Consider the following 15,128-nt stretch of genomic DNA (forward strand, 5'->3'; position numbering starts at 1 on the left):
TTCAAATGAATTGTCTTGCTGAATTAATAAGTGATTTTAATCTAAATAATAATTCTATCAAGACACTCAACTGAATTAGCATGACTTTCGGTATGACTATCAATTGTCATACCGATTGTCATACTAGTACAATCAGTTGTCTTTTTAGAATTAAAACAGATTTTAACCAAATAAAAATTCTGAAAACCTTAATATTAATTCTGAATTAATTAATCAATTAATTCAATTAATCAATAAATTAATCTTTGCATATATAATTTATTTTCTTAATTAAATTATATGACTTAATTAATTAATAGAAAATTAATACTAACCCTGAGCAACATCCATTCTTCTGACAATCTTCTGAAAATCACTGAGAATTATGAATCGATTCCACCACTTCAATGTTGACACTCGATGTACTGTCTGGTTCATGAGTGACTAACTTCCGTGACGTTTCTTCATGTCTTGACTTTGACACTTTGATTTTCTTCAGATTAAATCCTTGTAATTAATGATACTCTGACGAGATCTCTGTCACTTGATTAAATCCACGATCTTGATTTATATCACTGAGGCATGATCAACTTCTTGAACTTCTTCCAGTGAATTAACTCCTCAAGTCTGTAGATGAACCTTGTTTCTGAATCCTTTGACATATATTACTTTGCGAGATCTCTCTGACGGTCGATCCACTATTTACTTATTACATTCTTATTTGAGTTGAGTTGAATCCTCGAATATACAAATAGGTCTATGACATATGACTTACAAGAAGCTTCTGTCAAGATCAATTATCTTCTATAAAGATCCAGCTAATTCAGCTTCAAAAGGGAGAATTGCTAAGATATTCAGAAATGGAAAGGAAATTTGTGTGGTAGTTGGACATCCACAATTTGCTCAAGCAAAGAGAGAAGAAAAAGCCAGATTGAAGCAGGAAAAGAAACAAGCTGCTCTAGATGCAAAGAAGACTAAACAAAAGAAATAGCAGATTGCTATCTTGGCCAAGCTACAGGCTGTGAATTCATCTCAACAAATTCCCTCTCAACCATCTGAAGCTGCTGAATCAAAGAAGAAAATTGAAGAACAGAAGAAATCCCCAAGGAAGAAAGAATTGGCTAGAAGAACAAAAAGGAAACTGGATATTGTTGACAAGGAATTGGAAGATCAATTTCCTAAGGAATCCACACCAGCTACAACTCAAGCATCAAAGCCCTCTGTGGTATTTGAAGACATAAGGGTGGTGGATCCCTACAGGAATATACATGGTGAACCTATTGTGCCAAAGGATGAGCCAATAGAGTGGGATAACATACCAATTCCTGACTTCAGCTTACCAATCCTTAGCAAGCCAAAAAGGACAAAGTCAAGGGCAGTCAAGAAAGTGAAGCTGTCACCTCTCAAATCCAAATCAGTAGTTAAAGCTCAACCCAAAGTCAACAGGGGAGACTACTTGTACTTGTGTGACATCAAAGAATTTTCAGATCTAAATCTTTATCTGGATGAACTGGGTGAAGTGAGGGGAATTGATGCATACAGGAACCTACCTGAAAGGCTAGTGTTCAAGTACAAAGGAGGACGGGAGATTCAGTGGCCACTTCACAGGATTCTTCAAGAAAGCCAAGTTGTACTGATTAAAGTTTATTCATCCTTCAAGAAGAACTTTGGGTTCAATGTAACTGCAAGAAGACTAGTATTGAAGAAGATTGAAGAACTAAGGAGTATTAGAGCTAAAGATGCACTCCCAAAGACTCTAATCATCCCATACACAGGGAGAACAGTGCATCTAAGGCCCTACTGGCTGATGGAGTTCATAGATGACAAAGGTGTGAGAAGATTCTTCAGGTTAGAAGACCAATTGAGTATCTCTAGCAATGAGACTCTCTTGGAAATGTAAGAAAAGCTAGATCTCTCAGAATCTGATGAACTGGAATTCCACAGGCAACTCCAAAATCAGATTGATGAAAACAACAGAAAGCTTGGAAGAAGATCCAGACCTTCAAGAAACTAGAAAAATCTGCTCAGGCTAGAGGAGCATCTTGAAAATGACTGTGAGCCAAACCTTGTACATTTTGATTATTTGAAGCACTTTCAGTATTATCTGCTTATCTTTAAAGCTGTATGTTTAGGATGTTTTGTTATCATCAAGTATCTCTTAATTTATGGCTACAATTCCAGTAGACATAAATTGGGGGAGATTGTTGTGCATATGTTGTGTACTTGACGATTTCATAAACAAAACATCTAAGTAGATTTTACTTAGTGAAATAATCTAGCACTCGACAGATAAGAATTATAGTCCCGACGGATAACTCATTATAGTCCTGACGGATGTTAACTTATTATCCATCGAGTGGGTAGCTTATGTAATAATAAGTCTGTAGCACAGTTCTGTATACATCTTTGTATAGATCCTGTAGTAGCCTAAGTCATGTTGATTTTAACTAGATATGCAGAATAGGTTGATTAATTGTATATAAATGATGTCTTGTAATTCTGCATAAGTGAAATGAAGTCAAGTGCTAAAATAGCTACCGACGGATGACTAACCAAGCCATCGACGGATGATCAAATGACTATCAATGGATGTTTAATATAGCAGTCGACGGATGATCAATGAAGCCATCAACGGATGTTCAGAAAGTCGATGAATGATCATATATCCAACGGGTGTTCATAGAATCCAACGGATGATCTTATAAAGAATTTAAACAGCATTTGAACAGTGAAAGCTGAGCACAGCCGTCGAGATGTATACAAATCTACTGTGGAAGCCCATTAACTGGGTAATAGAGGACGAAAAATAGCAAAGCTTAAGACTGATAGTCTTTATATTTATTCAGTCTTTTTGACTTTGTAATCTTGGTAATATATAAACCAAGAATATAGCAAATAGAAAAACAAGTGTTAAGACACACAAACAGAGAAATCTTTGTAAGCAGAATCATTAGCATTTCCCTGTATTCTCAGCAGTTCAATTTGTAAGCAGCTGTGAGCATTCTTGCACACAGAGTCCTCTCGATATATAATATATATCTCTGGTGGAATTGTTTAAATCCACCACAAAGTTTTTAAAGACTCTTATTTTTTTTAATTACTTATGTTTTGATTCTATTAAGTTTCTATTCCGCATTGTGCTAATCAAAACACTTATATCTATATTCGAGTTGAACATTTTTATTTCGAGAAGAAAAAAAAGGTTCAAGAATTCCATTCAACCCCCCTTCTGTAATTCTTGCTATATTGTTAAGGGACTAACAGAGCTTCATACTCAGCTTCATTATTTGTGGTTGGGAAGTCTAACTTCATGGCATATTCAATCAAGAACCCATCTGGGCCTTTTAAAACAAGCCCTGCTCCACTCAAATTTATTTTTGATGCTCCATCAAAATAAAGAACCCAATATTTCTTCTCTTTAACGCCCTTTTATTTGCCTCCTTTATCACCTTCTGTGTTTTGAGGTTCAGTATCTTCCTGCCCCCGACTTTTTGGTTGGGTATGGTAAATTCCACCACGAAGTCAGCCAATTCCTGAGCTTTTATTGTTGTTCGTGGCTTGTACTTAATATCAAACTCTCCCAATTCTATTTCCCACTTAATCAGCCTCCCGCTAGCTTTGGGGCTGTGAATGATGTTCCTCAAGGGCTGATTTGTTAACACTTCAATTTTATGAGCTTGAAGTAAGGACGCAACTTCCTGAAAGCCATTACTAGGGCTAGAGCAAACTTTTCAATAGTCGAATAATTCAACTCAGCTCCATGCAGGATCTTACTGACATAATATATGGGTTTCTGGACTTTAAGTTCCTCCTTAACCAATACAGCGCTCAAGGCATTCTCTGAAATAACCAAATATAGGTACAAAACCTCATTCAAAGCTGGCTTAGCCAACAACGGGGCTTGAGCCATATACTTCTTTAATTCCTCAAATGCTTCCTAACCTTCCTCAGTCCATATGAAATCTTTCATCTTCTTCAAGGATTTGAAGAATGACAGGCACTTGTCTCCAGACTTAGAGATGAATCGTCCTAGAGCCGCAACTCTTCCAGTGAGTTTTTGAACGTCCTTATGGAACGCGGCGGTTCCATATCCAGGATAACCTTTATTTTATCAGGATTGGCCTCGATTCCCCTCTTGGAGACCATCAGACCCAAAAATTTTCCAGATCCTACTCCGAAAGCACACTTTGCAGGATTTAACATCATTTTGTGATATCTCAGCATCTCAAAGCTTCCCTCAAATGGGTTATGTGATCAGTCTTTACCAAACTCTTAACTAACATGTCATCAACATAAACCTCCATAGTTTTTCCAATAAGATCCTTGAAAATCATATTTACCAACCTTTGATGTAGCTCCTGCATTCTTGACACCATACGCCATGACAAGATAACAAAAAATACCAAAGTCAGTGATGAATGATACCTTTGGGATGTCATCCTTATGCATCTTAATCTAATTGTATCCACTGAATCCATCCATAAAACTCAGCATTTTATGACCAGCAGTAGCATTTATCAGTGTATCAATCCTTAGCAACGGGAAATAATCCTTCGGGCAAACATCATTCAGATCAGTGAAATCCACGCACATCTTCCATTTTTCATTAGCCTTCTTTACCATCACAGGGTTTGCTAACCATTACGGAAATTGTATCTCTTCAATGAAACCAGCCTCCAAGAGTTTTTCCACTTCTTGCTTGATTGCCTCCTGCCTCTCAGGGGAAAAACTCCTTTTCTTTTGCTTCACAGTCTTCTGATTTGGATCTATGTTCAATCTGTGAGTGATCAGTTCTGGGTCTATGTCGGGCATATCAGCTGCTGACCATGCGAATACATCGATATTCTCTTGTAAAAATTTTACCAGCTTCCCTCTGAGGGGCTCTTCTAGTGACGCTCCAATGAAAGTTACTTTCTCAGGGTCCTAGGGAGTCAAAGGAATCGGAACCAAGTCTTCTGCTGACTTCCCTCTTTTCTCGTCATTCTCACGGATATCCAGATCTTCAATAGGCGAAACCTGCCCCCCAACTCCATCAACCCTAAGAGAGGCCACATAACAACTCCTTGCCATCTTCTGATCTCCTCTTTCTTCTCCAATCTCGTCCCGGGTGGGGAACTTCATCTACGAATGTTAAGAAGAAGGGACTGCTTTAAAAGCATGTATTCCCGTTCTTCCCATGATTGCATTGTAAGTTGATCCGGCCTTTACCACTACAAAGTCCAACATCTGTGTTGCTTATTTTGGTTCCTGACCTATAGTCATTGGCAATTTAATTATCCCTTCCACGACGCACTCCACTCTAGCAAATCCATATATTGGTATATCAGTCGGGGTTAATTGAGAATCATTGTAACACATCCTTATAAAAGTGTCATAGAGTAAGATGTCCACCGAAGCTCCATTGTCTACTAGGACTCTCTTCACTGGGTTATTCCCTATTGTCGGTGTTATGACCAGCGGATCATCATGAGGAAATTTCACACCCTCCAAGTCAGAATCATCAAATGTCATTGTTACTCATGTTTTAGCCCTCTTCAGTGCTTCTCCAACAATATGCATAACTTTTCTAGTGTATGCTTTCCTTGAATTTTTAGATGAACCAGCAGCAGTTGGCCCTCCGAAGATTATATTTATCACTGGCCCTCGGGATCGTGGTCCTCCAAAGATTGTGTTAATCACTGGTCCCCTTATGTTGGGGATTTCGCCCTGATCATCCTAATCCCTTCTGCGATCATCAAAGTTCCTTCTTCCATTATTACTCATATCTCCTCCATCTCCAGTATACTTGCTTAGCCTTCCCTTTCGAATAAGGAATTCGATTTCATATTTCAGTTGCCTACACTCACCGGTGTTATGACCAGCGTCCTTATGAAATCTACAATACTTGCTTTTATCTAGCTTAGTAGGATCAGCTTTTAGGGGTTTAGGCCAACGGACTTCCCTATCTCTTTCAATTTTCATTAGGATCTGACTTCTAGGAGCATTCAGTTTAGCATATTCGGTGAACTTTTTCCAAGTCCTCCCTTCTTCGGGGTTGAATCAGTATTTTGCTCAATTCTAAGATACTTATCCTTAGCATTATATTCTAGATCAGTCTTTCGCTTCTTGCCACCAGCAAGCTCGTTATTCACTATCATTTTCCCCATACTTTCCTCAACTTTGATATACTTCCCGACCCTATCTTGAAGCTGCAACATGCTTGCAGGTGGGTGCTTCGCCAAGGACATCTTGAAGAACTCGTCCCGAGTTCCCTGCTGCAGTGCTATCATAGCTACCCTGTATCAAGTTCTGGGACCTTCAAAGCTTCCTTGGTGAAACGATTTAGATAGTCTCTCAAGGACTCTTTTGCTCCTTGCACAATGCTCATGAGGGATGCTAAACTTTTCTCATGCACTCTTCCACTGATGAATTGCTTAATGAAAGCTTGACTCAAGTCTCTAAAGGACCCAATCGAATTTGGTGGCAAACGACTATACCATCTTTGAGCCATCCTTGACAGGGTTTGAGAAAATGCCCGACACTTAATAGCAACGTTCACGGTCTACAACAACAGTGCATTAAAGAATGTCCCGACATGATTTGCGGGATCTCTAGTGCCATCATAGGCTTTGATGATGGGCATCTCAAACTTCCTTGAAATATGGGCATTCATTATCTCTTCAGTGAAGGGTGGAATTCTATCATCAGGATCTCCTAAGGGTAGAAGATCATTCGGGTCAGCCCTTGGGACAACAGCCCTTCTTGGTATTGGACCATCCAGGTCTATAATTGGAGGGGGATTTCTCCTCCTCGGGGGCAGCGGGGGCCTTGATGCGCATCCAAATCGCGCTTCAGCCTTTGGATCTCAGCTTCATGAGCCCAGATCCTCTCCTGTACTTCCTGGGTATTAGTCCCTTGTGTGGCTCTGGGGCGTCGATTAACATCAGTCATTGGCTCTTTACTAGAATGCCTCCTCCTAGGAGCCACATCGTCATCCAAAGATTCAAAGTCTCTTTCAGTATATGGTTCAGAGATTTTTGGTCCTCTGGAATAGGAGTCAAATCTCGTATGTAGGGGGTGTCTGTCCTCGTGCTTCACTCCGATTAGCATGTCCACTTCCTCCAACCTCGGGATATAGGGGCATCCCATAGGGGGGATTAGTGGTTACAATAGTTGAACATTCATACGTAACAGGTTGAGAGTTCACAGGTGCATGTACCTGCTGAAGTTGGGGATTCGTCCCTTGAGGAGCCGGGGGATTCATCCCTTATGGTTGAGGCTTAGTTTCCCCCATCGGGGGTTCCTCCTTGGGTAGAGGCGTAGGACGAGTGTGGGGGTATCTCCACCATTGACGAAATTGTTTGAGTTGTCCCAACTGATATTCCTTCAGGGGTGCTGTTTCCACTCCGTGTTCTCGCCATGGTTGTTGTTATGCTATCCCACAGACGGCACCAAATGTTATGGATTGAAAACTAGGGTGTATTAATTGCTGAATTTATTACTAGGGTTCGTGAGCTTCGAGGCTTGATTTGACTTCTCTTGTGTCTCGTGACCCGATCTGCCTTAACAAGATGCCTACGTACCTTGTTGATTGCTAAGGATCAAGTCAAAAAACGTAGTCAAAAAATGTAGTTCTGATTTGGTGGGGGTGAGACCCCTTATGTAGGTGTTGGGAGTCCTTAAATTGTACTAGAGTTAGGAGATTTGATGGACAAGTCTCTGAACTAGAATGAACTTTGGAGTCTTAGAAAGTAGGAAACTGATTTCTTATCCTATGAGAGCTCTTGGAGGTCAATCTCCAAGGAATTGTGCCCTTATCTGGACTTTATTTATCAGCTGACGTATCCCTTATTAATTAATTATGAAATTAATTAATATACAGGGTTTTTGGCCCTTTCTAATGGGCTTTAGTGTTAGCCCAATTCTGGTAATTAATGCGATATTAATTACACAATCAGGATTTATTTTATTTCCTATTAGATATTAACCGAGTGACATAATAACGGAAAGCTAACAGTTTACCAACAATTTATTGTCAACAGAAAAAACTGTTAGGAAATAAGGCGCCAAAATTACCCGCCTAACATTACCAACGACAATACCAATAGACTCCCAACGACGTACTACCAACGGGGTCGTAACAAAATTATAACAGTTTACCAAAGTTTACCAAGGAACTACTAATAGTATACCAACATATATATTTTCTTCAGAAGTTCTCCCGTTTCGTTATGAATTTGTTACAATTTTAGATCGGTTATATTTGTTCTGTTACTAAATCGTTACTATTCTAGATCGGTTAAATTATTTTCGTTGTTAATCCTTTGATATATCTCATGGAATTAAATAATTTAAAATAAATGTCCAATCATTAATCCAATCCAATTTTATATATTTGATATATATAATAGGGGTTGATGTGTTTGACGATGACCTTACGATCTTACAAGAGCGGCCTGAGGATAAAAGAAAATAAGTACAAGATAGTGGCATTTTTGTCAATGTAAAGGGTTGAGTTTATATTTACAGATTTGTTATTAAAATCTTTTATTGAAAAAAACCTAACACCGGGTATGAGAACAATCTCAGGCTCAATTTTCTAATATCCAATAACTACATAAATTATCATTCATAATGTTGGAAAATTAAAACACCAATTTGGGACCAAATACTAGTTAGTAATACTAGTCAATTGACTCGTTGAATGTTAAAATCTCAAGTCAAATAATTTTTTTCCCAAAAAAAATTGGAAATATCACAAAAATATATAGATCTTCTCATTCATACGGTTGGATCGTTGAATTTTTTTTAAAAAAAATCAAAACATAAATCTCAGAGAAAACACTAGTTAGAGGTACTCGTGAACTATTTTGATAATTGACTATTAAAATATTAAACCATAAAAATTTAATTTTTCTAAAAATTTGAAAATATAACTAAATTATATAGATCTTCACATCCATACAATTGGATCGTCAAGAAATATTATTAAAAAAATCAAAACTCTAATTCAGGATGAAACACTAATAAGAAACCCCGATCAAAATACTCATTAATGAAAATCTCAAACCAAATTAACATATTTTTTCAAAATTATTTGGAAATATCATCAAAATATATAGATTTTGACATAAATATGTTCGGATCATCGAAAAATATGTTTTTTGAAAACTTGAAACAACAATTTGGGACGAAACACTAGTTACTAGTATTAGTCAATTGACTCACTGAATGTAAAATCTCAAACAAAATAAATTTAGTTTTTATAAATATTTGGAAATATCGCTAAAACATATAGATCTTCATACCCATATATTTGGATCGTTAAAAAGTATTTTTAAAAAATCAAAATACCAATTTGGGATGAAAAACTAGTTAGTATTACTAGTCAATTGACTCGTTGACTATTAAAATATCAAACCATATAAATTTATTTTATTCTAAAATTTTGGAAATATCACTAAAATATATAGATTTTCATATCCATCCGGTTGGATCGTTGAAAAGTTTTTTTAAAAAAAAAATCAAAACACCAATCTCGGACGAAACATTAATTAAAGGTACTCGTGAACTGACTGTTTGTAGACTTGATGATAATTTACCAAACTAGTTTAGTAGATTTAATTAAGTGAAATTGTAGCTCTTATTTGTTATCCGTTAAGAGAGTAGGTTATGTTCTAATAAGTGTTTGCAGCACATTCATGTGTACTGTAATGTCTTAAAAAATTAGAAGTTGTAGAATAATCTCAACAATGATATGTAAAATAGATTGGTTAATTATATATATTAAATATCTTGTAATTTTACATAAGTGAAATTGAGTAACTGCTACAAGAATACTTTATAAAGCATTGATGCAACAAGTACAGCAAGTGGTGAGAGATATGCACTCCTGTATTGCCAGACTCTAAGACATACATACTACTACTGATCACAAATCATATATGCTATTCTCAGTTTATGGTCCACACCCCTATAGAACAAAACATACATCTGAATTATGTTTGTCTCCCGAACACTGAGAACAGTCCGATGAGATCTTTTCTGTACGGCAAATATGATTTTATCTTGTCACCTTCCTTTATTGATCTTTTCTCTGTATAAAACAATTCGGGCAGAGATGCCTTTGTTTTGTCTGTGCTCTTAACCGAATGTGACGGTGATTTGCCATTACTCGACTTCGTTGCAGACGTACAAGAGTTAGTCCCATCGCTGTTACTTCTCCTAAGCAGATCACGAATCTTGAACCGCTTGAACGAAATCGAACCTGTCGATTTGCTCTTTTTGCAACTACCAGGTGTTGATGATCCAATGCTTTTCCTACGCCACATGCTGTAAAGTCCTGGAGTCTCGTCTTCTGATTCTTCCGACGTTGTTGAGATCCAATTTTTGCTGTTTTTATTAGGCTCATTCAAGTTATCAAAAATTTCACGATTAAAAACTGGAAAAACGGAAGGTTTATGCATGAACGATGAATCTAGTTCTTTATTCGGCAATGCAAACTCGAATAAATCATCGCCGTTCTCTTCGTCTTCGTAAATATTCCTACAATCGTTGCTCACTGTCATCGCGATATCGACGAGTCCGTCACGGGAGTAGCTGCTGAATGTAGGACAGAACAATGGATTTTGGTCGTGGGAAGACATGCTAGTTGCTGAAAGATTTTTCGATTGGTAGCTGCTGAATTGGTACAAAATATGAAGAGCAGCTATGTATTAATATAGTGTACAGATTCAAATTTTCAATTATGAATTTGATTGCTTCAGAAGGTAAGTGGACAGGTTAATAAAGTTTTCTTAATTAAAATCCTATTTTTCTTTGAATATTTCTTATCCTGCATGCTTATATACATAGTAACAATATATTTTTTTGCTTTTGCATAGTATGTTTATAAAAAGAATTGTTTGTTTATTAATTTAGCAAAAAGAAAATTGTGTTTTTTAAATTCCAAGGATAAATGGGAAATTTAGTAATGGATGACTTCATATGTGATTCTTACTTCAGTTATGATTTTATAATTTTTAAAATTACTTTCTGATTTGATTTTGGTTTTTTATAATCAAATTGCATCAAACAATTTTAAACAAGCGCAAATTTACTGCTGCTGCAACATGGTGTACTGGGTACATGAGCCAGCTTGCTAGTTTAGTGCTACCCTGCTACTACAGGGACATGCTGTGTGTGTAAATTTGTATGATTTCTCCTTCTATATGTCCCCTGGATTACAATTCCAACAACAATCATCTATAACCTCTTTTGTGTCAGGTCTCAATTTGGGATCTTTCGCGAGGCATTTAAGTGCAATGGAAGAAAGTGAAAATGCTGCTATGGTGGTATACTGGCCTTTGATGTTTGCATCCAAGAAACAAGGTCCTTTTCTTCTCCTGGAAGGCTTAAGTCAAGTACTTTTCGTCGGGTCAAAATTTGCAGGAGAACGGCTCCAAAGCTGTAGACGTCGCTTCTCACTGTTAGATGCCCTTCACAAGAAAGATTATGTTGTGATCAGAAGAGCTAAGATAGTAGAAGGAGAAAAACAAATGCATATACATTATTCAACAGCAATCAAGGCTACAGAGAAAGAGTGGACAACTTTTTAAAGAAAATTCATAATATATCAGCATTATGTTGACGGATTCTGACATCTTCTAATACAAAACATCAAACAACCTGTAGCAATATATTAAAAACCAACCAGAACCTCACCCATAGTAGGACGGAGCTTCACTTTTTGATTGCAGCCTCTATATAAGCATTTAAGGAATCAGGGGAAATGTCCCGCTTGATATTTGGATCAGTTATCTGGTCCCAGAGTCTCTCTTAGAAGCAGTGTTGTGCCCATTCAGCTAAATTCATTTGCTCTTCATCCAGACTGTTATCAACTGCTGGTCTTGGGCACAAGACCTCAAACAACACCATGCCCAAGGCATAGACATCAGATTTCCTGGTCAATCTATGAGTTGAGACATAGAATGGATCTAGATAACCGACTGTGCCTTTGACGTGGGTGCTTATATATTTACGTGTCTGATTTGCTGGACCTGTTTTAGACAATCCGAACTCTGAAATTTTAGCTGCAAAATTCACATCCAGTAGAATGTTTGTACTCTTTACATCTCTGTGTATAACTCTACTCTCAACACATGTACCAGTGTGAAGATAGTCTAATCCATGAGTTGCCCCAACACAAATCTTGAGTCGCTGCACCCATGTCAGAGAAGGCAAACAATTATTACCATTTCTGACCCTTTATGCAGATGATCAGCAAGTGTTCCACGAGACATATAATCATAAACTAGGATCATCTCCTCACAATCGTCACAATAACCAACAAGGGAGACTAAATGGCTGTGTTGAAACTTGGAAAGCATCTCAATCTCCGTATGAAATTCCTCGATACCTTGCTTGGACCTGGATCCCAAATGCTTCACAGCAACTACGCTTTCTCCAAAGTCTATGATCCCTTTATAGACATTCCCAAATCCACCTCTTCCAATCAGCAATTCCTCATGAAAGTTGTTAGTTTCCCACTGGATGTCTCTAAGTGAAAAACGACGACATGATTGTCGTGCTGACAGGAGATTGTTTCTCTGTGCTTCTTGGAATTTCTGAAGCTTATAAACCAAGGTATTCAATAGAGTGATGAGAATCACCACTCCATTTGAGCTTTCTGTCATTGGAATCTTATGTAACACTAAAACTTTAATCTCAACAGATACGATTATCAGGTGGACGAATGAACAATATAATCAAAGACAGGATGGAACACAATTTAGGAGAGTTGATCAAAATAATACATAGTTCATGAACAATTCTTGATAAGATTTCTGCTGCAGGTTGACTTGAATAAGTTGACTGACAAGTTAAAGTTGGCTGAGGAACTTGAAGTCTTGAGAATTTAACTTTGCCTTGGAAACCATTTATTTTTGTAATCTATCTTTCTAAAGTTATTCGCACTCTGCATCCCTTGATTTTGATAGTCACTTTAGTATACAGGATGTTTCAAATATATTTTTGCTTTTGTATTTCTAAAGGAGTGCATAACTCAATTGCATATTTAATTTTCTCCAACAACATAATGTCAATAAATATAAAGTGTTGGTGCATTGGTTGAGCTCTTGTACAATGTTCATACTTCGCTTCCTCTTAACGTAGCTGACTTGTGACCAAAAATAACAAAAATTATTTGTTATCTACTCATTTCCCTTCCTCAACTTCCAATTCTTTGTACTTCTTCAGCACTTCTGCATGTAGCTTCCTCGTAGAGATGTACATTCTCGAGTCTCTAGTTTTGTAGTTCTCTAGGTGTTGATCTAGAGGTGCATTTCCTAGATTTTGAGCTGGTTGGTCGAAAAGCCTTCATAATTCCAGCATGTTTATCACCAGGTTTTGATTTAACTGGTTTTGATATGTTGTTTAAATCCATTGATTATGTCGCCAGCCACCGTTTTCCACCTCCCGATGACCCATCAATGCTTCCCCTTGGCGAGCCTCATCACTTTTCTATGTTTTTCTTTGTTTACACCTGATCATCTGGTCTTTATCTCTTCCCAGGCCGCTCAACTTAGCCTTCATCAACACCGTGTGAGTTCTACATAATAAGTTTCTTTCAGGTGTGTTTAGGTATGCTATTCTGCTGTCCCTGGTTTGGAACCTAACACCTTCTTTACTAGACTTTCTTGTCATGTCGATTTTCTAAAATTTGTAGTGGTTAAAAACTCATAACCATAGTTATACAGTTTCATGAACTATTCCTCGTGTTTCCATTGTATCACTATCTTTGTTTTCCTCAAGCTCCTAAGTGATATTGCAGTTTAAGTTATTTGCAACTTTGGATCTAAAGGAAACTACGGCATTCTTTTTGACACCCCGTTGGAGATGCTCTTAAGGGTTCATTCAGATTTTATCTGATTTTAATAGTGTTTTGCTATCCAAGTAGAATTGACTTGTTATTTATCCCCTTGATTGGATTAGATGTGCTGGTTGAACAAAGGTTTTAATTTGAAAATTTTAAGACCATAGTTGTGCTGCATAAACTTTTCAACTGTAACCTTCACAACACGAGGAATGATTCTTCTTCAACCTATAAGAAGCATCCCTAATTTAAACTTAAGGTCATTATTTGGTCTTAAGCCATTAATCCTTTAGTATGTAACCCAGTTACACTTATGCCGACTAATCTCAACCCTAACTTTTACCACTGTTATTTCCCGCATATAATCTAGAACCGCCATCCCTTTTAACCGTTAATTACAATATGCATTAAATCGATTAACACTTGTAAGAAAACCTAATTTTAGAGTTTAAGCTTTTAAAGGAAATAGATTGTTGTTAATAGGATTTTTACCTATTCTCAAACAAACCTAATCGTTATCTTCCGTCTATAATTCAGAAAATTTTACCTTTTCAATCCCTAATTTCTAATTAAATCTCGATCACATTAAATTCGTAAACTTTTACAACATACTCCCTCAATCCCTTTCAATTGTTTACATTTCTGAAAAAGTGTCGGCAAACATTTTAAGATGCATAAAAAGTATAGTTATGTAACTTATTTTTACAATTTTCTTTTTCTGAATAAAAGTTGAATGTTTTAATTTTTATTCAGAAAAACAAAATTGTAAAAAAAAATTACAGAACTATACTTTATATGCACCTTAAAATGCGTGTCGGACACTCTCTAAAAAAATGCAAACAATTGAAAAGGATGGAGAGAGTATAACCCAAGCAGCACGCTATTCCATCAATTTGACGTCAATCCTCTTCAACTCCGGCAACCCTTCCCACAGAATGAAATTGGTAACCCCCAAAAATCTCGTAACCAAATATTCTATTGACCGACTGGGAAATTTTCACTGGTACTTTGAATCATGCCTCTCCCCGTTTTTTTCCTTTAGTTAACTTAGGCTGACCTTAACATTGCCATCCAAAAGATTTTTGATTATCCTAGGCCATTACAGGTGGTATCATGTGCTACCTATTGTCTTACTGAGCTCCACTCGCAACTTTTCTGGTTTTAGAGTATAAGAAAACTCAGTTAGCAAAAGAGAAAGTACTAGCAATCTATTGTAATGTTAGTTTCATTTGAAGCTTGCAAGACTTTCAAGTCATGTTTGTTTCAGGGGATTATGTCCTTGAACCATTGTCCAACAAAAATAATCAATCGAATTAAA

At 36.9% G+C, this 15,128-nt stretch overlaps 1 protein-coding gene across 1 annotated transcript; it reads right to left on the minus strand.

Moving 5' to 3' along the window:
• Nucleotides 1-9,956: 9,956 nt before the first annotated feature.
• LOC141709067 (uncharacterized) lies at nt 9,957-10,526 on the minus strand. The gene has a single exon (XM_074513000.1). The coding sequence runs from the start codon at nt 10,524-10,526 to the stop codon at nt 9,957-9,959; it is 570 nt and encodes a 189-aa protein (XP_074369101.1).
• Between the last annotated feature and the right edge of the window lie 4,602 nt (nt 10,527-15,128).

Source organism: Apium graveolens, chromosome 1, assembly GCF_009905375.1.
Source record: "Apium graveolens cultivar Ventura chromosome 1, ASM990537v1, whole genome shotgun sequence".
Classification (NCBI taxonomy): Eukaryota; Viridiplantae; Streptophyta; class Magnoliopsida; order Apiales; family Apiaceae; genus Apium; species Apium graveolens.

Excerpts from the sequence above, each read along its gene's own strand:
- LOC141709067 (XM_074513000.1), bottom strand. The coding sequence starts at position 10,526 with ATGACAGTGAGCAACGATTGTAGGAATATTTACGAAGACGAAGAGAAC.